General features: G+C 47.8%; 2 protein-coding genes across 6 annotated transcripts in view; one reads left to right on the top strand and one right to left on the bottom strand.

Moving 5' to 3' along the window:
• CEP68 (centrosomal protein 68) overlaps nucleotides 1-21,265 on the top strand; it is a 27,547-nt gene extending 6,282 nt beyond the window's left edge. Inside the window, exons 3-11 of one of the 5 annotated variants that reach the window (XM_081067865.1) lie at nucleotides 6,017-6,394; nucleotides 7,974-9,482; nucleotides 10,899-11,021; nucleotides 13,367-13,463; nucleotides 16,669-16,841; nucleotides 17,049-17,207; nucleotides 17,547-17,639; nucleotides 17,742-17,811; nucleotides 19,666-21,264. In XM_081067865.1, coding sequence (XP_080923991.1) covers nucleotides 6,053-6,394; nucleotides 7,974-9,482; nucleotides 10,899-11,021; nucleotides 13,367-13,463; nucleotides 16,669-16,841; nucleotides 17,049-17,207; nucleotides 17,547-17,639; nucleotides 17,742-17,765 — 2,520 coding nt within the window. In that variant the 5' untranslated portion in view covers nucleotides 6,017-6,052 and the 3' untranslated portion in view covers nucleotides 17,766-17,811; nucleotides 19,666-21,264. Of the gene's footprint in view, nucleotides 1-6,016; nucleotides 6,395-7,973; nucleotides 9,483-10,898; nucleotides 11,022-13,366; nucleotides 13,464-16,668; nucleotides 16,842-17,048; nucleotides 17,518-17,546; nucleotides 17,640-17,741; nucleotides 17,812-19,665 lie in introns of those variants that run through there. The other 4 variants (XM_081067866.1, XM_081067867.1, XM_081067864.1 and 1 more) reach the window with 4 other exon arrangements.
• RAB1A (RAB1A, member RAS oncogene family) overlaps nucleotides 20,836-22,645 on the bottom strand; it is a 29,008-nt gene continuing 27,198 nt past the window's right edge. Inside the window, exon 7 of the mRNA XM_081067869.1 lies at nucleotides 20,836-22,645. Within this exon, the coding sequence (XP_080923995.1) occupies nucleotides 22,448-22,645 (198 nt within the window). The 3' untranslated portion in view covers nucleotides 20,836-22,447.

Raw genomic sequence — 22,645 nt, 5'->3', positions numbered from 1 at the left:
TTTCAGAAATACCATTTCCATGAAAATAATTGAATTTCAGATCTTTCTTACCTGGTTGGTGAAGGGCCTCTGGCAACGCTGTTAACCTAGTTCAGGTTTGTGTGCATACTTGAAAGTTACCTAGAGATGTCTCTTGAATAGTTTATAATTCTGTTCTGCCTCATCAGTTGCCACCCCCCCCCCCCCAAGGGATAAATGGATACTTTTTCGAATAATGAAATCCACACAAGACAAAAAGTCCCTCATCAAAACAAAGACAGAGATCATTTGTTTGCACCGCTCTCTTGCCCCAGTATCATCTTATTCCAGCCTCCCACCTCACCCCACCCCCGTAGCCGGATCACACCCTTTAGTTAACCATCACAGCCTGACACTGGTCAGTGAGAGAGTTTAGGAATGGAGCAAGAAGTAGACGGGGCGGGATCTAAGATGGTGGAGTAGATACATGCTGCGTTTGCCTTATCCTTTGAACACATCAAAATTACAACTAAATTATGGAACAGTCAACCTGGAGAACCATCTGAAGACTGGCTGAGCAGAAGTTTTATAACTCAAGTTATAAAGAAGAAGCAACATCAAGACTGGTAGGGAGGGCAGAGATGCAAAACGGGCTGGCCCCAAGCCTCTGTGTGGCAGATAAAAATTGGGAGGGATATCTTGGCCACAGAGGTTCCCCACGGAGCAACAAGGGACCTCAGCTCCACATCAGACTCCCCAGACTGGAGTATTGGTGCTGGGAAAAGGAGCCCCCGTAACACCTGGCTGTGAAAAACTGGGGATTCCGACCATCTGTGTGAGACAGAAGGCTGTGGGAAACCCCAGATATCCTATTAAAGGTCCCGCACAGACTTGTTGCAGACACTCACCCTGGGCTCTGGGGAAGGGACAGACTTGGGTGGCATCAGAGACATATGGGGGGTAGACTGAGGTATGTGGCTTCGCACTAGGGATGGAAGATAGTTGCCATTTTCCTTGTGTGGGGTCCTTCTCCATGCAGACAGCAGGCGCTTACGGCCAAATCTGAATCTGATTGATCTGGTGAGCCCTGGGGCTCCACCCTGCTGACTCCTTGGGATCCTGCTCCATGCAGCTCCCCCGAAAACCAGAGGCATTCTCTGGCCCCGCCCACATTGCACTTTCTTGGAAAACTATCAGAGTCCGTGGGCCCCAGGCAGGCAGTACTGGCCTTGGTGTGCTCTAAGGCTTTTGCTTAGTAGCTTTGGCTCAGCACTGGTACCTAAACCAACTAGCACCCCATCAGAATCTACATTAACCTGGTGACCACAACTCTTCCCACTCTAGTGATTCCCTGAGACCCTGCCTCACCCAACTTGTGTACCACCTGAGGCTCTATCAGCAGTGGAACCTTACGGGAGCTGGCACTTGGTAGTAGGCCTCGGATGAAGTGTCCTAGCTTTTTGCAGAGCTACCCCAGAGCTGGTACTGGTGGCAGCCATCCTTGGTTCACAGCATGGCCTCTCCCACACATCTCCAGGGTTAACACAGGCAATGAACAACTGCGGATTGCTCTGTAGCTCCTACCAAGTAGTCCCTGTCTGATCACAGGCAGTGGCTGCCCTGGGCCTGCACCAGGTCCCCTCCCAAAGCCCCAGAACCAACATACTTAGAGGTTGACTTCAGACCACAGCAGAGCACCACCCAATTAGCCCCACAGGTGACATACCCAAAGGGTGATCTCAACAGGCACCAGAGCCCACTGGGGCAAATCCCATTCTGTGTGGCAGGCCCCCTGTACAGCAGCCCAGACGCTGTAGACATGGCCAAACCCCATAGCCAGTCAGACTGAGGGGCAATCCCACTCACTGATGTCCCAGTAGCAATCAAGGCTCAAGTATAACAGGAGGGCACACAAAACCTACGCAAGGGACACTCCTGGAGCACTCAGCACAGGTGACCAGGGAGACTGTGCCACTGGGCACCATAGGGCACATACTACATAAGGCCACCTGGCAAGACTGGGAGACACAGCAGATCTACCTAATAATACTTAGAAAAAAACACAGGCAGCCAAAATGAGGAAACAAATACATCCCATGTGAAGGAACTGGAGAAAACTCCAGAAAAAAACTAAACGACATGGAAGCAAGCAACCTACCAGAGGCAGAATTCAAAATACTGGTTATAAGGATGCTCAAGTAATTTAGAACTTCAACAAAGAGACAGCAAGCATAAACAAGGACATAGAAACCATAAAACAAAACCAGTCAGAAGTGAAGACTACACTAGAAGGAATCACCAGCAGACTAGATGAAGCAGAGGATCGAATTGATTTGGAAGAAGACAAGGTAGCATAAAACAATTGGTTGTCACAAAATAGTCATGGGGATGTAGGATATAGCACAAGGAATATAATCAATAATATTGTAAAAACTATGGTGTCAGATGGGTACTAGATTTGTTGGGGTGATAGATGGGAGAGGGGTTGGAGGAAGGGTGAAAAAAGTGACAGGATTATGAAGTACAGATTGATAATTAGAAAACAGTCATGGGGATGTAAAGTAAAGCATAGGGAATAAATATAGTCAATAATGTAATAGCTATGTAGTGCCAGGTGGGTACTAGACTAATCGGGAATTCTTAAATTACACAAATGTCTCACCGCTATCCTGTACACCTGAAATTAACACAAAATAATATTGAATGTTAACTGTAATTGAGAAATTTAAAAAGATAAAGCGGAACAAGTGGTTCAAATTTGCAGATATAAAGCAAGTAAGTCATGGGGATGCAATGTACAGCATGGGGAATGTAGCCAATATTGTGATAGAGTAGTACAGTGTCAGAGGGTTGCTGGACTTACGGTGATCACTTCTTCAGGTATATACATGTTGAACAACTATGGTGTACCCTGAAACTGATAGACTATTGTATATTAGCTGTATATTTTTAATAAAAATCTTTCTTTAAAAGCTACCATTTAAAAAATAATAGAAATAAAGGATATAATTCAGGTCCTCAAGTATCTTGCAAGCTAGTTAGAGGCGGTGGGGCTCGTGGGGAAGATATATAATCAACATTTATAGTTTAAGGTGAAGTGCATCATTCATTCTAGCCAACATGTTTATTGAATGTGTATCATTAGAGAGAGTTCTAAGCATTGGGATAAAGTGAGGTACAAGACATATTACAGCATTTGCTCCCTGGTTACATGGTAATTGGACACTGAGAGCATGGAAGGGAGGTGTCTCCATTAACTGGATCCCCCAATAATCTCAGTTTCTTTTCCCTCTAAACCCAGATTCTTATTCCCAAACTCCTGCCAAGTGGGCTTCTTATTCAGTCGGTCTGGGGTGAGAACTGGAATTTGATTTTTTTTGAAGCTCTCTACCTAATTTTTAGTAGTTTAGTAGCTTGGGCTCAGCATTGTATAGAATTCTGATACAAAGTCAAGTTTGGGAACCAATGTATGACTAAATAGCCCTAATGATCTCACACAGAAGTCGGAGAAATTGTTGGAAAGCAGCAGAGAAATGTTTCTTTGAATCATTTTTCCTCACCACATCTTGCTGCTGTTAGAAGACTCACCTGTGCTCTTCTAGATGATTTATTTTTATTTTTGGATGATTCTTTTTGTAAATTATTGAATTAATATTCAATTGAAGGTATTGTTTTTATTTGAAATTATCTTCTTATAAAAATAATGTTACATTTTTTTTAAATGTCAGAGAAAAAGTAGAAACTGGGGGCTCTGGGTTAGATTTAGCAATCACCCTAATTTTTCCAGCTCAGGGGCTCAGCTTATTCCCATAGTTGTGAAAGCAATTTGCCTGTTAAGCACCTTCATGTGCAGTCTTTTAAATAGCCACAAGGTGAGGCTGTGGCTCCATGAAAATTGTCCCAGCATGACTTGGTCACTCATCTGTCCCTCTGCCAGCCTCTTCCCTCTTCTACTTCATGTGCCTGTTTTGTAACTTGTTCCATAAAGTGGTTCATAAACAGCTCAAGTTGTGGAGTCACACAGTTCTAGATTTGAGTCTGTCTGAGCCTTGGTTCCTACCTCTGTGAATTGAGGATGAGAGCACCTGCCACACTGGCACCCTTGCATGCTGCTGGTGGGAGCTGAAGTTTAGATGCCACCGGGTAGAGGGTCACTTGGCAGCATATGCCAGAAGTACACATGCAGGTACCCTTGCCTCAGCAGTTCTGGCTGTTCACGTGGGTGTGCTACACAGCATGTATGCAAGTGATGTGTGTATGTGGTTTTTCATCACAGCATTGTTTGTAATAGCAAAAGATTAGAAATAATCCAATTATCCACTAGTAAGGGACCAGTGAAATAAACTAGTGTGCAGCCTTACAATGGAATACAGTACTGGACAGAGATAAAAAGGAAGGACGCTCTGTATTGCTAAGGAATGGTCTCCAAGATGTTTCGTTTAAAGTGAAGGAACAAAAAGCAAGGTTCTGAACAGCGTGTCCTATACAGTTTGCTACTTTTATGTATAAAGAGGCAGAAGGATGAAACAAATTTTTGTGTTTGTCTGCATATGCACCGGGAGATGAGAGAGACACACAGAATTAATGAGACTGTTCACCTGTTTCTGTGAGAGTATCTAGTACATAATTTGCTTGATTATATGAAAAGTTGGCTGTTTTTTCTCCCCCTGTTGGACTTCTTTGTTCCTTGGAAGGTGACTTGTCACTCCGACCTCCGCCCTGTGAAGTGATGGCACGAGCTGACACTGGGTGTGCATGAGGCACCTGGCACTGTCGTCCTGAGCTGTGTACCAGCTCGTTGTAGGGAGGAATGGGGGCACGGTTGGAGGGATACTTGATCTGCAGTGCATTTTATACTTGCACCCTGTATTGAATCTGTCTAAAATACTGTTTTCCTATTTAGTTTCTGCCACGTACGGCGGTTGTGAGAAGTAAATGAGAGTTCATGTGACATGTATGCTCTTCTCCAGGGTGGGCTCTGAATTGGTCTGGAGCCCGGGCAGGCAGGGCAGGACCCTGTTATACAGGCTGTCTCAGGGTGTAGCTGTCCCCACGCAGTTGTGTTTCCTGGTGTGCAAGCTGAGCAGGGTGAGCTCATATCTACAGCCTCCTACACCTCAGGCTTTTTGCTGCCACCAGCTTGCCATCGCTTCACCTTCTGGTCTCTGAGGAAACAGGCTATTTGTGTCCAGGTTTGAGCTTTGAGTTTGGCCATTCCAGGCGGCTGCCGAAATCCTGGGTGCTCCTGGTTCCCATGCCTGCCCTTCCAAACCCTCCCAGAGTTGTGCTCCCAGCAGCAGCCCTTGCCTGCACACTTAAGCTGAGGGGCTCTCCCTCTGTTGTCCCAAAGCTCTTACTGGAATGGCCCTATTTTCAAATCCAGCTCCCAGGTTATTCCTTCTTCCCTCCCTGAGTGCTCATCCTGGTTCTGCCTCCCTGCCTGCCAGCTGCCTAATGTGCTTTTCTCTCTCTGGTCAGCTGCCATCCTTCAGATGGGAAGTCCCCACCTGCTCCACAGCCTGGGGTGTGGCTTCTGTGCTTTGAGAGGCCCTGCCTCCTCTGCAGGGCAGAGTGGGCACTGGGGAAGCACCCTGGGCGTGCCCCGACTTGCTCTTGTCCAGAGCAGAGCGGTCAGAGCCAGGCCAGAGCTGCCTGCTGACAGAGGCATTGCGACAGCAGATCTGCTGCAGGGCTGGCACGGGGAGGGACCGGGCCTTGACCAGTGGGCTGGGCTGAAGGGACAGGGAAGCAAAGGTGACTTTAGTCAGGGCCCAGCCTTGACTCTGCTGTAGGCCTCTGCATTGACTCTCCTGGGCACTGCCGCTAGGGCTGGTACAGGCCGCATAGCAGCAGAGGACAAATGCTGTGCTCCTGCGTTCCCTGTGGAAGGATTTGCGCCAAGGGCAAACTGGACCTCTGTTGTGCTCTGAGGAAGTAGCCATAATTTGTTCTTTTCTTCCTTTGGCCAAAAAATGTTTTCCTTAATCATTAAAAAGCAAGATTTCCTGTACACAGATGTAGAAAATTTATCTTTTTCTCTCCCTTTCCCACTTTGTAGGAGGCTGAAGGCTTCAGGAAACCCTGGCCTAGGGACATGGAAATGGCCCTGGGAGAAGAAAAGGCAGAGGTGGAGTCATCCACAGACACAAAGGCCCCGTCCTGTGGGAGGTGGAGCTGCAGGGAACCCGAGGTAGACACCCCAGGGCCTGTGAGTGGGGAGCAGCCGCCGCGCCTGGAAGCTGAGGGGGGACCTGCCTCCCCTGTGTGGGGGGCAGAGGGGCTACCTGCCCCTGCCTGCTGCCCCTCTGGAGCCTGCCAGCCACAGGCCAGCAACACCCGCGGGGAAACGATAGCTGGTGCGTGTCAGCAAGCCCGCGGCCACTTGCTTCCTCCTTCCTGCATGAGGACTGGAGATCTGCCCTCTGAGGGCAGCCAGGTAGGTCTCAGGCAAGTGGGGCTGTAGATGTCCCTGGTGCTGTCCTCGGGAGTGTGCGCCAGTGTTCTGTCACCGTCTTCCAGGCTTTCCCAGCCCCTGTGCACGGTAGAGCACTAGGGGGCTGGGGTGCGACGGTTTCTATTTATAGATTCACCTGGGAGGTTGGGCCTTGGGCCTTGTCCACCGCATCTGCTGTCCCCAAGGGTGTGACTGACCTTTTGAGGACCAGGGATGCTATGGCCAAGACATACTGCCTGTCGGGAGAGTTCTGACAGGGAGCCATGTCCTACTTCTGACTTGGTGATCTGGTGGTTTCAGGGGGGCCCTGAGGAGATTTGGGGAACAAGGGTTCAGGGCTGTGGGCTCCTGAGGGCTCTGAGTGTGTCCCCTTGGGACCGAGGGAACCTGGCAGAGCCCTGGAGGCCCTGTGGTAAGCAGCCCTGTCCTGGGCAAGGAGCGTTTCTTGGGTCTCCCTGACTGCAGGGCAGCCTTACCTAGTGGGAGTCACACAGAGCAGGTGACCTCAGGCAAATCAGCAAATCTTTCAGGCCCTCGGTATAACGGGGAAGGTGACATGTATCACCCCTCCCTGCCAGTTCTGACCTCCTATCAAGTTCTGCTTGCCGAGGCCTTTCATGGGAATAGCATTGAGCTCTTGGGTGTCATTGTGGCCTGCACAATGCAGCGCGCTGTCCCTGTGGAGCCCAATCCTGTGAGGATCCTCTGAGTGTGATGGTGGGAGAAACAAGGTGGGCCCCCCTGCCTGGGAGCCAGGGGGGTGGCTCGGGCACCTGTGAGTCACATCAGTGATGCAGGAAGCACAGCAGCAAACACAGACGGGCTGTTTCACGAGTGAGTCTGGTGCGTATTGTAACGCCCCTTGTTTGTTGAACTCGCACTCTGCTTTTCCCTGTATCCTGGGGAAGCGGTACTATTACTATCCCCATTTTACAGGTGTGGGAAGTGAGGCTCAAAGTCATACATCTGGAAAGTGGCCGGGGTTGGTGCCAGGTCTCTGGTTCCAAAGCCCATGCTCTTAACCCACTGTGCTATCCAGCCTCCCTCAAGGCAAGTTCTTCATGGAGCAGATTAAAAATTCAAAGTGAAGAGGCTGAGATGAGTGACTCATTTTGCCAGTGTTCAGTTACCATGGGCTTGTGAGCCAAGCCGGGTGGGGCCTGCTGGCTTTGGACGTGTCTCTTGTTAGTGCCAGAATGATTGAAGTTTCATCTGCCCAGGACACACTTCTCAGAGGTTAGGCAGTGTGCTCCAGCTTCAGAGTGACAGAGCACTCTGCATTCTGCTCACTCACAGGCAGGGTGTCTGCGGAGGAAGCACGTTTGAAAGGACTGAGGGTGGGATGGTCTGGGGAGGACGGTGTGCTGCCGAGAGCCGGTGAGTCTCCGGGCTGTCCTAGCAGCACTCCCCTCTGATTCTTCCATCGGGTCACAGACTCTTCATGTTGACTTCTCCCGAATGTCGTCTGGGCCCCCCAAAGAAAACTACTGATGTGTCATCTAAGAAAGAAATTTGGTTTGCTTTTTCTCACCTGGATGCGTTTTCTTCCCTCTGATTGCAGATGGAAACCAGGCTTCCTGCGTCAGAGGAGCTGCCTCGGACTCTCACTGTTCCCAGAACTACAGCTCTTTGCTCAGGACATGATGCCGACACTGAACAGGACCCGTCCCCGGTGGAGTCACCGCGGGTGCTGGACCTCAGCCGGCAGCCGCGCATCTCAGCTTTCCCCTTCTCGTCCCAGTGGGGCTCTGTGAGGAGCCCAGGCGCCCCTGCGCCTCAGTTTGCCAGCTGCAGCGTCTCTGCCTCATCGCGGGGCAGCAGTCTGCAGGGTCACCAAGAGAGGGTGGAGCCTCAGAGTCACCCCCTTGCCAACGTCTCCTCCTCGCTAGAGCTGGCCGTCCCCAAGTCGGCCCCGTCTATGGTGGGGCCAGGGCCTCGGCCCCAGTGGACTCCACAGCCTGTGCCCTCCGGGCGTGGCGGGAGGCGTCTGTCCTTCCAGGCCGAGTACTGGGCCTGCGTGCTGCCGGATTCCCTGCCCCCTTCCCCCGACCGCCACTCCCCTCTCTGGAACCCAAACAAAGAGTACGAAGACCTGCTAGACTATACGTACCCACTTAGGCCCAGGCCTCCGCTCCCCAAGCACCTGGACAGCCGAGTGCTGGCTGACCCCATTCTGCAGGACTCGGGAGTAGACCTGGATAGCTTTTCTGTCTCGCCAGCAAGCACCCTGAAGTCACCCACTGATGTCTCCCACAGTTGCCCACCAATGGAGGCCACTGCCCTGCCCTTCTCCGGGCCCAGAGAGCAAAGCCTTAAGCAGTGGCACTCTGGAGTACCCCATCAGCAGGGCAGTGTGGGGATGGCATCTTGTAGCCAGCTCACGTCTACCCCCAGGGCCCCAGGCAGTAAGGAGACTCCTTGGAAGAGCAGAGAGCCAGCCCTGAGGGGCGTGAAGGACTGGCGACCTATGGGCAAGCATCTCAAGGTGGGCTCTCCTCAGCTGAGGACATGGGACAGAGGGTGGCCCTCACCCAGGCCAGAGAGAGAGAACAGGGCCTGCCAGGGTATCCAGCGCCCTCCTTGCGTCGAGCCTGGATGGAAACCAGAAGAGGAGCTGGAAAGTGACGACGAGTATCTTGCCTTGCCCCCTCGGCTGACACAGGTTTCTAGCTTGGTTTCGTATCTAGGTTCCATTCCCACCTTGACGCTGCCCACTGGGGCTGCTGAAGGGCAGAGCTCCCTGGATGTGTCAGACAGTGAGGGGCCTGCTTCCCTCGCATCGGACTCCAGCCAAAGCCAGCTGCCCTCGGGGGCTGCCCTCAGAGGGTCTGGGAACCCTGACGGCCAGAACCACTGTTTGCTGCGCTCCTTCATCCATGCAGGGGACTCTGCAGGGGACGGCAGCCTGGTGAGCAGCCAGGCGCTGGGCGTCTCCTCTGGGCCGCTGAGAACGTGCTCCTCCTTCACAGCTGTGTTGGACCGGCGGCCATTCGTGGATCCAGATGCTAAAGGACTGCCTCCCAGGAGAGGAGGAGAGCAGGGAAGAGAGTCACTTGTGCAGTGTGTGAAGGTAAACTCAGCAGTTAAGAGGCTTTGCGTGGAGGTGTCTCATCTCTTCTTCCCCCAGTCCACTCCTAGGATAAATCTTAGTAACACTGAGCACGTTTCATGTGTCAGGCACCGCACGTACCTTGTCCTATTTAATCCTCACAACTCTACCCAGTAAGGACTTCTCATTTCACAGTTGGAGAAAAAGGCCGCGAGAGGGTAGGTAACCTGCCCACTCACAACGAGCAAGGGTTGGAGCCTGAGCTCTTAACTGCTACCCCAGGCTGCTTCCCGAGGCTCTTGACCTTGAGGATTAAGAGGCACTCACTCTGCACAAGGGCCTGTCCTTGGGAAACACTGGGCTAAATAAAGGTAAGTGCTCTCAACTGCGGGACTTCTCAGAGCTCCCATTTCATCACGTGGTGTGACTGCAGAGCATCAGGTAGATCATTTCCTAGACGTGCTGGCCACTGAACCCTCTCGTGGGCCACCCAGGAGGATCTGGAGATACAGTGAATACTATGGGCACAGGTTGTCCGTATCAGGCGGATCTGAATTTGAATGATGGCACTGCTATCTTTGGAATTTCCGCTCAGTCTCTTGAGTTTGCTCATTTCTAACATGTAGAGATTTGCCTCTGGGGTATTGTGTGGATTAAATGAAATCAGTTCATGTTGAGGGCTCTGTGCCGTCCCTGACACGGGGCTGTCCAGGGGTGTGGCTCTCACACTGGGAGAGCCCCACACTTGCCCCTTGGGGAGCACATGGACGCCGCATCTGTGTGGCCGGAGGGCAGCTGGCCAGAGGGCCGCGTCCGTGAGCCCATCCACAGACTTCCCAGCACTGCCCCTCAGGTCCTGTGGGTGATTTTATTTGAACTGGGAAACAGGTCGGGTAAGTGTGAGCAGGTGCCCCCCTTTGTGACAAGATTGAGATGCGGAGATAAAGTGCAGGGCTCAGTCTCCCTGGGGCGAGTGGCGGGCAGGAGTCTATGGGCCCCGTTCCCTGGGCAGTGGGAGCGGGACAGGGCCACGCAGTTTTCATTCAGTTGTTGGCAGCCATACGTTCAGGTTGGTCGTGATTATAGTTTTATGCTCACATTTTCCCCAGGAACAGTTTGACAGTTAGCAATGGTGCTGACGCAAGAATTGGTTTCTGCGGTAGGCATGCCTCTTCTGGGCTTCCCATCCCTGCCCTCACCTTCGCTGCTCTGTTCCCACATTCAGGGCTGGCTTTTCTCAGCCTGTCACTTTTCATGTCACATCAGGCTGAGGGGAGACAGAACCAAGGTGGGGTAGGGTCAGGCAGGGGAGGAGAGAGGAGACGAAAGCCTCAAGTGAAGGAATGCTCTGGAAAGGTGCATACTCCCACATCTGGGAATCCCCTGGATACTTTTAGCCTTTTGAAAATGTAAACAGCATGTATCTTTTATCTACAGACATTTTGCTGTCAGCTGGAAGAGCTGATCCGTTGGCTGTACGATGTAGCAGACGTCACCGACCACTTGACTCCACCAAAGTCCAGTCTTACGGGTCTCAAGTCTTCTCTGCAGCTTTACCGGGTAACGTGTGGTCCTGGCTTCTGGCCCAGCACTCACCAGAGAGGTGGCTAAATTACTTGATTACAAAGTAAAAGGTCAAATAACTGATGCGTAAAACATATGTTGTGGCTTAGTTGACTTTTACCTGAAGTCTAATCAGAGGCCCTTTTTGTATTCTTAATGCTAAAAAGATAAAATGTAGGAGTTATTTCCCAGACCGTATAGAGCCTGGAGAAAATACATTATATTTATCCTCAATCAAAAATACTTACAGGTGATTAGCAATGTAATTTTCCAAATATCTCAGGAATTGACAAGCATAGATGTGCACTGTTATGGAGTCACTAGGCACATACGACTAAGTAAAATTAAAGATTTAGATTCCTCAGGTGCGCGATCCACATTCCAGGTGTTTGTCATCACACTGGTCTGGGGGCTGCCACACCGGACATTTCCATCATCAGAAAGTGCTGTTGAAGTATTTGAGCTGAAATTGTACTGACTCCAGAATCGACATAGGGCATTTTGATGGTATTTAAACAAAAATACGACTCAATTTGTTTCTCAGTCTGTTTTGTTTTTTGAGGGTTTTGGCCTCTTTTTCATTGAGTTATTTTAAAAATCTCTCTGTGATTCTAGTTGCCAACTTTAGATCAGGTGTATTGAAGGTAAGTCTTTGCCTGCTGTTCTGGCATAATTATCAGTAGATCCCCCTTCATTCCCAAAAGTTTTCGGAATTGGATGACGGTCACCTTAAGTACAACACTAACCTTGGCTGAACTACCTATGACTTAGCACGTCTGGTTGGCCGAGCCTTTATCATCTTTTCTGAAGGAGCAGGGGTATTTGTGGTCTGAGCAGGATGCTAGTCCAGAAAGGGTTTTCTGGGCCAGTTCTTTGAATTTCTACTTTATAACCTGACCATGTGCCTTCAACAGGAGAGGGAGTGATTTCCCAGTGACGGTGCCAGGGCCCCACCCGCAGGCCTGAGCCTCCTCAGAACTCCCACCACCCCACCCCAAAGCAGGAGGGAAGTCTTTGTTTTCCGACTTGGAGCTAACTAAAATACAAGGGAGGGCCTGGGTGGGCCAGCTGCCCTGCCCCAGTGGGAAAGCTGTTTCCTGCTGTGAGGAGAGGTTGCCATGAGTTCCTTGCCTAGAGTACACCAAGGAAGGAGAGGAATGCTGCGTATGAGGGTCCTGTGTGCAGCCCCTGGCGTGTATGCACAGCTGTGCAGGGCCCACCCCCAGGAGGCCCAGGGGCGGTTCTGTGGGAGAGGAAATTGCCCATGTTAGACTTGCCCGGTGGCCTTTCCACAGGGCCTGACATACATCCCTGTCAGAGCAGGGGCCATTCCCTCCATTGTGTCCCTCATTCCATCCTGTGCCTAAACTTGCAGGCTAGCCAGAAGCAACTATCTTTGTTTTGTGGGTAGAGCGGAGATCTGAGCTGGAAGTTACCCCTGCACGTCAGTGAAGCCTAGCCTGGTGTCACCCACACAACTGTGGGACCACACTGTCAAGCCCTGCCCCATGCAGAAGGGTGCACGGCTCATACATGTATATGTGCTACCTTGACCCAAGCTCAGGCACTTAACATAGCACGAGTGTGGGTACGCATGCGTATATCTTAACTGTGACGCTGTCTCATACATTTTGTCTTAATAACACAGTAAGTTTGCGGCAGCATAGAAACTCCAAAGAGTATAAAGAATAAAATAAGCACAGGTATTAGGGCAAAGGGATGTAGTAAATCCAAGACAGGAATGTAGTAAATCCAAGAGTAAAATTACAACTTCAAGGATGTGAACCAGGTTCTGTACGCTATACTAAAGCTGGTCATGGATTTGATTTTACACTTCATGGCAGCTAAAGGAACATCAAAAACAATCCACACAAGGCCTGGTACCTGCGAGGGGAAAACAAATCAGCTGCTTAGGAGACCCACAACCTCCCTAAGGCCTGAAAGCAGGACCCTGAGAAAGGCAGCAGGTCCTGTGGTCCAGTTAACGGCACATCTTGTGGCTCTTACCAGGTCCTGAAGACGTGTGTTTTGAGAATCCCATAGCCCTGGAGTTGAGAGAACCCCATGGGGTGTGGTACAGAAGGACACCCTGACTCCAAGCCGCGGAGGAGCCAGGCTTTGCCAGGAAAACTTTCTCTTTTGTTAGACTAGAAACAGAAGAAATGGATTGACTGTGGTCACCTTGGGTTCAGAGAAGGTGAAGTGAAGCTTGCAGAGTTCTGAAGACGGGGGTTTATCCCCCAGGTTAGAGGGGAGTAAGCTGCCCTGCGGGGGGGTCATTTTTAGTAACTTTCACACAGCCATAGTAAGGTTTTTTCTTTCTTTTTCTGATGCGCTTGAAGCAATTTAAGAAAGACATAGCTGAGCACCAGTCCCTGACGGAAAATGTCTTACAGAAAGGGGAGATTCTTCTTCAGTGCCTGTTGGATAACACGCCAGGTGAGATGCTTGAGGCTTTGAATTAAGGCAGCGCCTAACGCCTCTCAGCAGCGGGTCCCAGAGGCGGGTCCCGGGAGCCCCACTGTCACTGGCCGGAGCCCCTCCCACACGCACCCACTGCCTTAGAGTCCCTGACCGTCTGGCAGCCCCCCACATCGTCACTGCCCCCGCAGCCGCACCGTGAAGCGCCCCCAAGTCATGGTAAGCTGAGTAGAAGTCAGGCGTCAGCCTGTGAGAATGACACTCTTGCTTCTGTTCTTTTCCTGGTGGGGTCCTGGGTGGGAATACTGGTTTTCATCCAGCTCCTTGGTTTTCTGCTAGGATGTGTACCTTGGGGAGCATTCAGGGGTTCCTCTCCTTTCCCAGTGCAGGCTGAACCCCTCTGTTTGGTCTGCCCTGGGGGAGGTTTTGTTTTAGGACTTGAGAGAGGTCGGTCTATTTTATGGGAACAGACTGAAGGAAGAAGTGAACTTAGGAGAGGGGACAGGGTGGCGATGGTGCACAAACTGAATTTGAGCCCATTTTGTAGGATGGGTTCCCAATTTAAGACAATGTAAAAATTACAGGCTTTGATTACATCTCAGCGTGTAAGGTGCAAGGATTTACGACTGGTATTGCCCTTGCTGAGGACAGATACAACATGGAGGATGAGCTAGAATCGAACTAGGTTAAAGCAGTGAACCGAGGGACCCCCCAAGCGCAGTCTCTAATTCCTGTGAGACTGACGTCCGAGTGCTAAAAGACCCCATCTGTATAGTGCCTCAGATTTGGGGCGAGGTGGGGTTTTCTCTGGAAGCAAGCGGCATAAGCAAATATGGGTAGGACCCAAGGGCTTGACAGGCAATGAGGATGCATTTCCCTGACCAGAAGTGGTAGACTGTTGCATTTTAGGGAGGTCGTATGGGGCAGAATTTCTCAGCCGGGGCACTAACGTTGTAGGGTGCATAGTTCTTTGTTGTGGGGGCGGGGGCTGTCCTGTGCGCGGCACAGGCCTCTACCATTAGAGGCCAGTAGTATCTTCTCCCTAGTTGTGACACCCCAAAATATCTCCAGACATTGCCAAATGTCCCCTGGGAAGAAAAATCACCAGGGTTGAGAACAGAACAGGCAGAGGGGTTTCTGGGAGCCATGGAGCCACTGAAGGGCTTTCCACAGGGCAGTGATTATCCGGTGTGAGTTGTGTGAACCCTTTGCAATCAATCCCCTGCCCTTGGGCAGCCTCTCTTCTGGTGTTCTCCTGCACTGGGGATGTGGGGTTTCCACTGGGACAGAAATTCAATATGCCAAGCTCCAGCTCCTCCACTACCTGCAGTTACACCAGCATTTTACTGAAGTTTGTGCCATACACTGTGCTGAAGCCGTTGATATATTGACTTTTTGTTTAATTACAGTCCTATGAGACAGATGTTATTACTCTAAAAATGTTATTATTAGTCGTGAATTTGCCTTGGGCCACACGAGGAGGGGCAGCCTGGCTCCATCCCCCCGTGCTGCCTCCCATAGTGCTGTGTGTGTGGAGGTGCAGGGGCCTGAGCAGGAAAGGGAGTCCAATACCAGGAAGCTCTTCCCCGAGGCCACATGTAACAGTGGGCCTCTGGAAAGCTACAGGTTCTCTGACCATCACTGAAAAATCAATTCAGTAGTACTTCTCCGTGCTTAATCTGTAGTAAGAATATCCCACTTTTCCTTTTTCTTGAAAGGAGTCTAGAGGTATTTTACTGCCCAAATAAGAGGCTTTGGGTTTCTGTGGTTTTCAGATAGGAATCCAGGCTCTTTCAGATGGACACACTGCCCCTCCCCGTCCTTTGCTTGGCAGTCAGGAACCTGGCTGTCGTGTGAAAATCACAAGTTCCCCTTGATATTCACGGGGTGTCTCAGGCGAGGCTCAGTGCGTGACTGTTGCTCCAGAGCACACTGTCAGAGCCTGCTCTCTTCCTCTGCCAGTGTAACTGTAGGTACAGGAAGCCAAATTTGTTTCCCCTCCGAAACGTTCCCATTCAGGCTCCTGCCAAAGGCCTCCGCTGGGAAATCGGGCAGGTCGTCACTACATTTTAGTGCATGAGTCCACAGTCCTGTCTCCCACGCAAACTCCGTACTGATGGCTGGGACCCACCGGCATGAAGCTGAACCAGGACCCTATATGCATGTGTCAGTTTAAAAAAATCTCACTGGGAAAGATTTCATTCCCATTCCCAGCTTTCCTTTTACTCAACCCCAAAGATTGTAACATTCTAAAGTAAAAGTTCGAAAAAAATAAAGGTCCCCCGAATTCCACTGACTCAAGGGACCTGGTGAACGTGGCGGGGCGACCCTCCCCTGCCCCCCAGCTGCATCCCTCTGCCTGCCGGCTCCTGAGCTGTCAGGGCTGCACTGCCCGGTGACGGTGCAGCGCTGTGGCTTCCCGGGGGCCGGGGGCCGCACGGCCCCCCAGTCAGCATCCTCTGCAGATAGGCAGCTTCCCCTTTCCTTTCCGCTGCTGGCAGATGTTGCAGCTGTGGCAGGAAACTAGGGAGAGTGTTAACAGCTGATAAAGGCTGGAAGCTAAAGCAGGCTTTGTGTTTACCAAAGGAAAATAGTCTCTCAGAGAAAAAAACCAGCCTGCTGTGTATGCTGCACTCTGAACCTAGCCCATCCCTTCCTCAAATGAACACTTGGCCTGCAGGAGGGAATCCTGGCCTCCCTACCCACTGTGTCTTTGCCCTGATTTCAGGTAATTTTCTTTTGAAGTCTGTTGATGCAGGACCCACAAAAGAGGACTCCCAAGAATTCCCACGTACGCTACCAGGCCACCCGTACACATGCTCAGTGTCAGCCCCCAGCCAAGAAGCTGGTAGGACCTGGGAACAGGACCCAGACCCTAGTGTAGGCATGTTGTTTCATTTAATCCTTCTGCCCCACGAGACCTGGGTATGTCCTGTGTCTCGTCTCCAAAAATCAGATCACACCAGTCACCAAAGAACCAAGTCTGTCTTTTTGTGAATTAGATAATTCCAAAGTGGAGCCAGTGAAACTCGCAACTTTAATCAGCAGTTAACAGATCCTCCGTGCAATAGCAGTTCCTTGAGAGTCACTGTTAAAAAAAGAGTGGACATTCTGAAACTTGCCATATTCCTAGTTTGTATAAAATGCTACACCGTCATTCGTTCTTTTGAAAATACACTTGCAAGATGTTTTTGGCCTAATTGCTCTGCACCTCGTTTGTTAGTGTTACAGGATGTCCTCGGGAGGATCTCAAAGCAGCCCGGCGAGCTGGAGAGCCACGCAGAGCACCTGTATGACACTATCTTGGCCTCTCTGGACACGCTGGCCGGCTGCACCCTCATCCCTGACAGCACACCAGTGGCGCACAGCAGTGCCGACGTGACTGGGGTTAGTCTGGTAAGTAGAGTAACCCGAGAGCATCTGTCCTCAGACCTGCTCTAACAGTTGGCTGCTGCTTAGAAGCTTGAGCCAAGAGCTACTGAAACACATGCGATGCTGGCAGAAGCCCGATACTGAACAAGGGAGGTGCTACCACTGCCAGGAAGAAGGTTGGGGGTCTTCCTGTGGTGACGAAGGCTCACTGCACTGCTTTCCGTTACTCAGTTTCACCCCTGCTGCTTGCTGAAGATTAGAGGGCTTCATGCTCCCATTTCTGTGGCTGTCCCTTCACCACCACCCGAGGACAACAGCTACAAAACTTATCTCTGCCTACTTTTTATGTCTGCACATCTACACTTGAGGCTCTTCTTGCCCAACTCTTCGGTACTCTATCTCCAAGCAACTCTTGACAGCACCAGCGTCACCTCCCTTTCCCACAGAGGGTCTCTGCAAACTTCCCATACCACTCCCTTCCCAGATGGGCTGGGGGCGACAGTTACGGGGAACATGCCCGGAAACTTAACAGTACAACTTTCTTTTGATCTTGGAAAGTCAAACGGAATGATAAGAAAGGGGAGCTAAGAGAGCAGGGGGAGGGGGTTGGTATCCACTGTGGGACTGTCACTGCCCGACGTCCTTTATGATTCCACAGTTGGACTATACTGTCTCTGAAACTGCCTCTCCTACAACCAAAATGTCGTGCTTCATTCATGGATTTTCTAGGTTAGAATTCTCTGCAGACAAAGGAATGTAAAGGATAAAAATCCAGGCATGTCAAGAGCAGGAACTCCATGTAACTGCATCAAAGAAATTCGAGTAAGAGTCATTTTAGTTCTAGAATGAATGCAGGTGATGGCTGTTGTCATTTCTTCCTGTGCAGCATTCTGCCTGTAACAAAAGCTTCTGTTTCTCTTTCAGGCATCTTCTCAGACAGAGATGTAATCTGTCAGCCAGAACGTGGCTGGTGGGAAACTTTCAGGAAGTCCTTGTAAGAGCCATTTAACATTGGTATCAAGGGGAAAATTTAACTAATGTACTAGCTTTATAATGCCTTTCTCTTCCCTGAAGTAAGGGCTATCGAATTACTATTTTTATTTAAAATGAATCCTTCCAAAACTAAAGCTTTAGTTTTGGTGCTTCTCTATAAAGAGCATGTATGTGGCTTTGCAGTTTTTCATAAAATAATGCTAATAAGGCTTATAGGTCTTTCCTTCCCCCTCTATCCAGTTACAAAGAGCAGACAGCTCCTAAACTAGTCCACCTGCCGAGATCATTTAAAGAAGGCTGGTATGAGAAAGAAGATACCAAATGTCTGGTACTCGCAGGCACACAAGAGGACCCAAGAGACTGAAAAAAGTGAATGGTTGGCCAGGAAGAACTTGGGTCTTGTAATAAATGAAGCTTAGGGCTCCATTTGCCTACTTAACTGGCATCTTAAAGGAAAATGTGTCAGGGACTTGAAGAACTGCCACTGAGCTTCAGCAGGGCCACAGACTCATTATCCCCCTTAAGGGTACCGCTAGGATGACGCACCCCTCCATTCCTACTGTGCTGTGGTAGAGTGGTCCATGATCAGGGAAGGGAAAGGCATGGATAACTACAGAAACTAAGGCTGTCAGTAGTGAAGGGAAAAAGGGAATTCTTTGTTGCTCAGGAGTTGACGTGTAAGTACCTTGATAGAAATAAACGTATGGGTGAACCCCTTAAACCATCAATTCTATAGCTTTTTAAAGCAAAATGATCGATTATTGCTGGTAACCACAAATTCTGCAAAAACAAAAAAGCACGTTCGAAAAGTTCTGCGCCATGAACGAACATGTAAGAAAGCACACTTCCCCCCAGGTTTTTAGTATTACTGTGAGCTAAGACAAGGGTAGGTTCTTCACACTTCAGTCTATGTGAGATAAGCACTTAAAGATGTGTCATACTCCATCCAGATTCTCACTGGAGAAAGGTGCTTAAGAAAGTAAGATCTTTTTTAAGTTTTAAAAAAAAAATGAACACGTCATCTTGAACCCAAAGGTGATGTTGGAGCAGTTATTCTATAAGCAGACTTATGATATCCCCTCAGAACAAAACATTTAATACAAAATTACCTTCTTTAAAAGGTTAGGACTTGAGTCACATATCTGAACACCACCTCATACATCTCCTAAAGTCCTGTTATTAAATGTAACTTTTCTGCTTTAAAATTTCTCAGACTTTATAGTCACTGGAAAATAAGATGTTAAATTCTAACATTTAAAGATTATAAAATTCAGTATTAGAAGTGCCTGCTGTTACTATGGTGGGATTTACCACAATGTTTACTTAAGGGCATGATGAGAGTTAAACCGTGCATTATGATGCTACCTCTGAGTCTCCGTATTTATCGTGGTTCCATATATAGATTTTAAAAAGAGAAGACAAAACACTCTTAGCAAATAATTGTATGTGTGAAACCATCTTAAAAGCCTAAAATTGGTTTAAAAAGGAGATGTGTCTAAGGGCCTCTTTTTCAATTGACATATTTCCCCTTCTCTTGGATGTGGCTATAAATTGGTACATGCCTTTGCACTGAGTATGTTACAGGATAACCTTTAAGAGTTACACCCATTTAGTTACTAGTATTTGATAAGCATGAAAATAAGTCTGTATTCGTTAGCAAAAACAATTAAAGATGACAACCCTATAGAAACAAACTGGCTGATGTTACAGTAATTGCTGAATATGCCGTTCTATTCCCAATCAGTCTAGTAATTATAATTTACAGAGTATTTCAAAATACCCTTTTTCCTAAGAAAGTACTACTTCACCTAGAGATGATCTAAGATATTTTTGTTTTTATCTCCTCTGCAATAAGGTGTGACTGAAGGGTGCTTACTCTGGACCTAGCTGTGAATACCACTGAAGAATATCAGCACAACTAATTATATCTTCAGCAGTGCTATAAAAAGTTGAAGACCTCCCTTAAAACTGAACCTGAAATTGTTTCAGCCTAGGAGGATGCTGCCCGCATCACTTCCATAAGCAGACATGGCCAGGTCAGATTCAAGCAGCCTGGCCGGCCAGTGTGCCGTGGTACACATTAGCCTTAAAGACAGTGGTGGCCTATAGTAACGTAAGTGTGGTTACGAAATCCCAAGTTTACCTGTCGTAAAATTTCCTAGTAGTTCCTTTCAATTAGTAGAATTTAAGTCCACAGAGAAGTGGCAATACTAAGAGTTATACTGGTAGTTTCAAGACCTGGGTTCTTGCTGCAGCTCCATGGCTAAGCTCATTTGCAAATGGAGACAATGTTTTGAAGCTTAAATGGGAAGATAAAAAAGGGGCTGGTGTAAAATATGCTGCAATGGCAACATGTATGTATGCTAAAGGAAATGTCAGTCCAAGGTCAAAGAACAAGAACTTACTGCTCAGTCCAGAATGGCTGTCATTCTGCAAGGATTTCCCAGAGACTACACCGCTTAAGTTTAGAACAGCTTTAACTTACATGAGTTAATTTATGGCAGCCACCTACAGTGAAAAGATTATTAAAGCCCATAATAGTTTGAAATGTGTGTACTTGAAAATGGGGGTAGGAATGGGAATGTATTTTTTTCCAAAACTGCATTTATTGGCATATTCATAAAAGCAAATGGTAGAGCATGCTGAAACATCTTGTGGTAAGCCCGTCTTGACTGCAATGGGAAAGAACACCAGAATTTTCAAAACTAAGTATGTACATATGCTTACATCTTAAATTCATGTAATGTTGTTTGTAACTGACAACGAGTAAGGTGACAGTTTGAACTTGCTGTATAAAACTGAAGTGCACGGCATCACAGTGTCTGACATTTGCTGTCATTTATCTACTTTGGTAAATAGTTTCTGAATTCTTTCCCCCTTTATACTATCCTGTATTGTTAAGGCAAAAAACAAACCCTTGAGCATTTTTTAAAATCTTCACGCATATAACTATGTGGTAAACTTGAGGAATTTTTTTAGTTGTCTTATGTGAGGATGAATAGATCCAACAAGCACATCTATAATACAAAGTAAACTATGATTTTATTGTGAAATTCTCATAGATGGAAAATTAAATTGAATATTTCTGTCCATTTCATTTTACAATAATCTTACCACTTATTTTTGTACCATGTATTTCAATTGCCTGTTTACTGAAAATAAAACTGTAATTTTTGGCTTGCTTTTAATTTAAATTTATCATTGAATTCAAAACCCCACCATAAAATGTGTTGCCAACAGCCACACCCCAAACCCCTAAGTAAAGAATGTTTTGGCAAGTACTTCAACCCCAAGGAAACAGGCTGTGATTTTTATCACCTTAAAATGCTAGTGTTACCAAAAGATTTTGGTTTCCCACAATAAAAGCAAACCCTAGGATCTTTAAGGTCCTATTTAACAAAATTTTCACATGTGCAAAATTCCACTGAAATAAATATATTTCATTTATCATTCCCATCCCGCATTCATGTTTTCATTTAATTTTTAGGGATATAATTTCTAAAATTAGGGCAATCAAACAGTAAAATTTTTCCTGCTTTCTACTTTAATGCTTTAACTCCTCCAACCTGTTATACAATTGTGAAGGATAAAATAGTCTCCATCTGACTCAGCATGGAAGAAATAATACTAGCACATGCATTAGTCTGATTATTTGCCAGTTAGGACAGGTATGCTGCTTTCCACCTCTGCCACAGAAAAGAATTAAAATGTTGATCAAAGGAACCATTTCAAATGATTTTAGAGAAAGGATCAGAGATAACAGGCTAAACAGCATACATCCTAAACTTGTTTTCCATACAATTTAATCTCCCTGAACCACTAAGCTTGGTTAAATCCCCACCCAGCACAGAAGCCTGCCCATGTCATCAGTTGGGTGTATTATCTGGAAAGCATATTGGATGCTGCTCTAAGATAGGTCTACAATGCCCTGGTTGCACACAACAGATGGCTGTTTTAAGACTAATGCAAGGCTCTATTTCCCTTTAACCATAAGAATTAAAACAATACTTATCACCATACAGTTTGATATTACTTCCAATAAGTACAATATTTATTAAACATATCTTCAGTTTTGTTACATAGTGTGCAACAAATTACAATATTCTGCAGCCACAAATTATATGCAGAGTATGAAGAAACTATTAATCAGATAGTGTAATCTTTCCATTTATAACTCTACAAGGAAGAACTAGCAAATCAGATCTTACATATAACATCTCACTAAACTTTATGCATGGAAAGTGACAGACACTGGTTGTGCTGTTTGATACAAAATGGCTGAACTTCATCTTCAGAAGACTAAACCTGACATCTAAACATGCCAATATAAACAAAACAAAATATATTCTAACCAACCACGGGAAACAGTCTGGTATCAGGAAAGCAACAGGATTACACACATTATTTTATAAACCAGCACACAAAGGTTTAAAACAGTTCTGAAAATGAAGTTAGCTGTCTTGAGTCAAGGGAATAAAAAAAAAGTCAGTATTGACCATTTACAATCTCTGACCTTTGTGGAGACGGTAAGAATCTGTTGTAGTGCAGCTACATACAGTACAATTCAGGCAATTTTGTTTTTTCACTTGGGTTCAGATTGCAAATTCATTGCTGTGAGAAAAGGATGGAGGCAAATTTTAGCAGCAACCTCCACCTGACTGCTTGACCGGAGTGCTCTGAATTTTAACATTGGACTTCTCTGCACCACCAGCTGTTGCTCCAGGACCCATTCGCTTTTTAATCTCAGCTGCCATCGTCATGAAAGACTGTTCTACATTCGTTGCGTTCTTAGCACTGGTTTCCAAAAATGGAATTCCAAGGGAATCAGCAAATTC

The sequence above is a fragment of the Rhinolophus hipposideros genome (assembly GCF_964194185.1).
Source record: "Rhinolophus hipposideros genome assembly, chromosome: 12".
Classification (NCBI taxonomy): domain Eukaryota; kingdom Metazoa; phylum Chordata; class Mammalia; order Chiroptera; family Rhinolophidae; genus Rhinolophus; species Rhinolophus hipposideros.
This window is presented reverse-complemented; position numbering and strand designations above follow the sequence as displayed.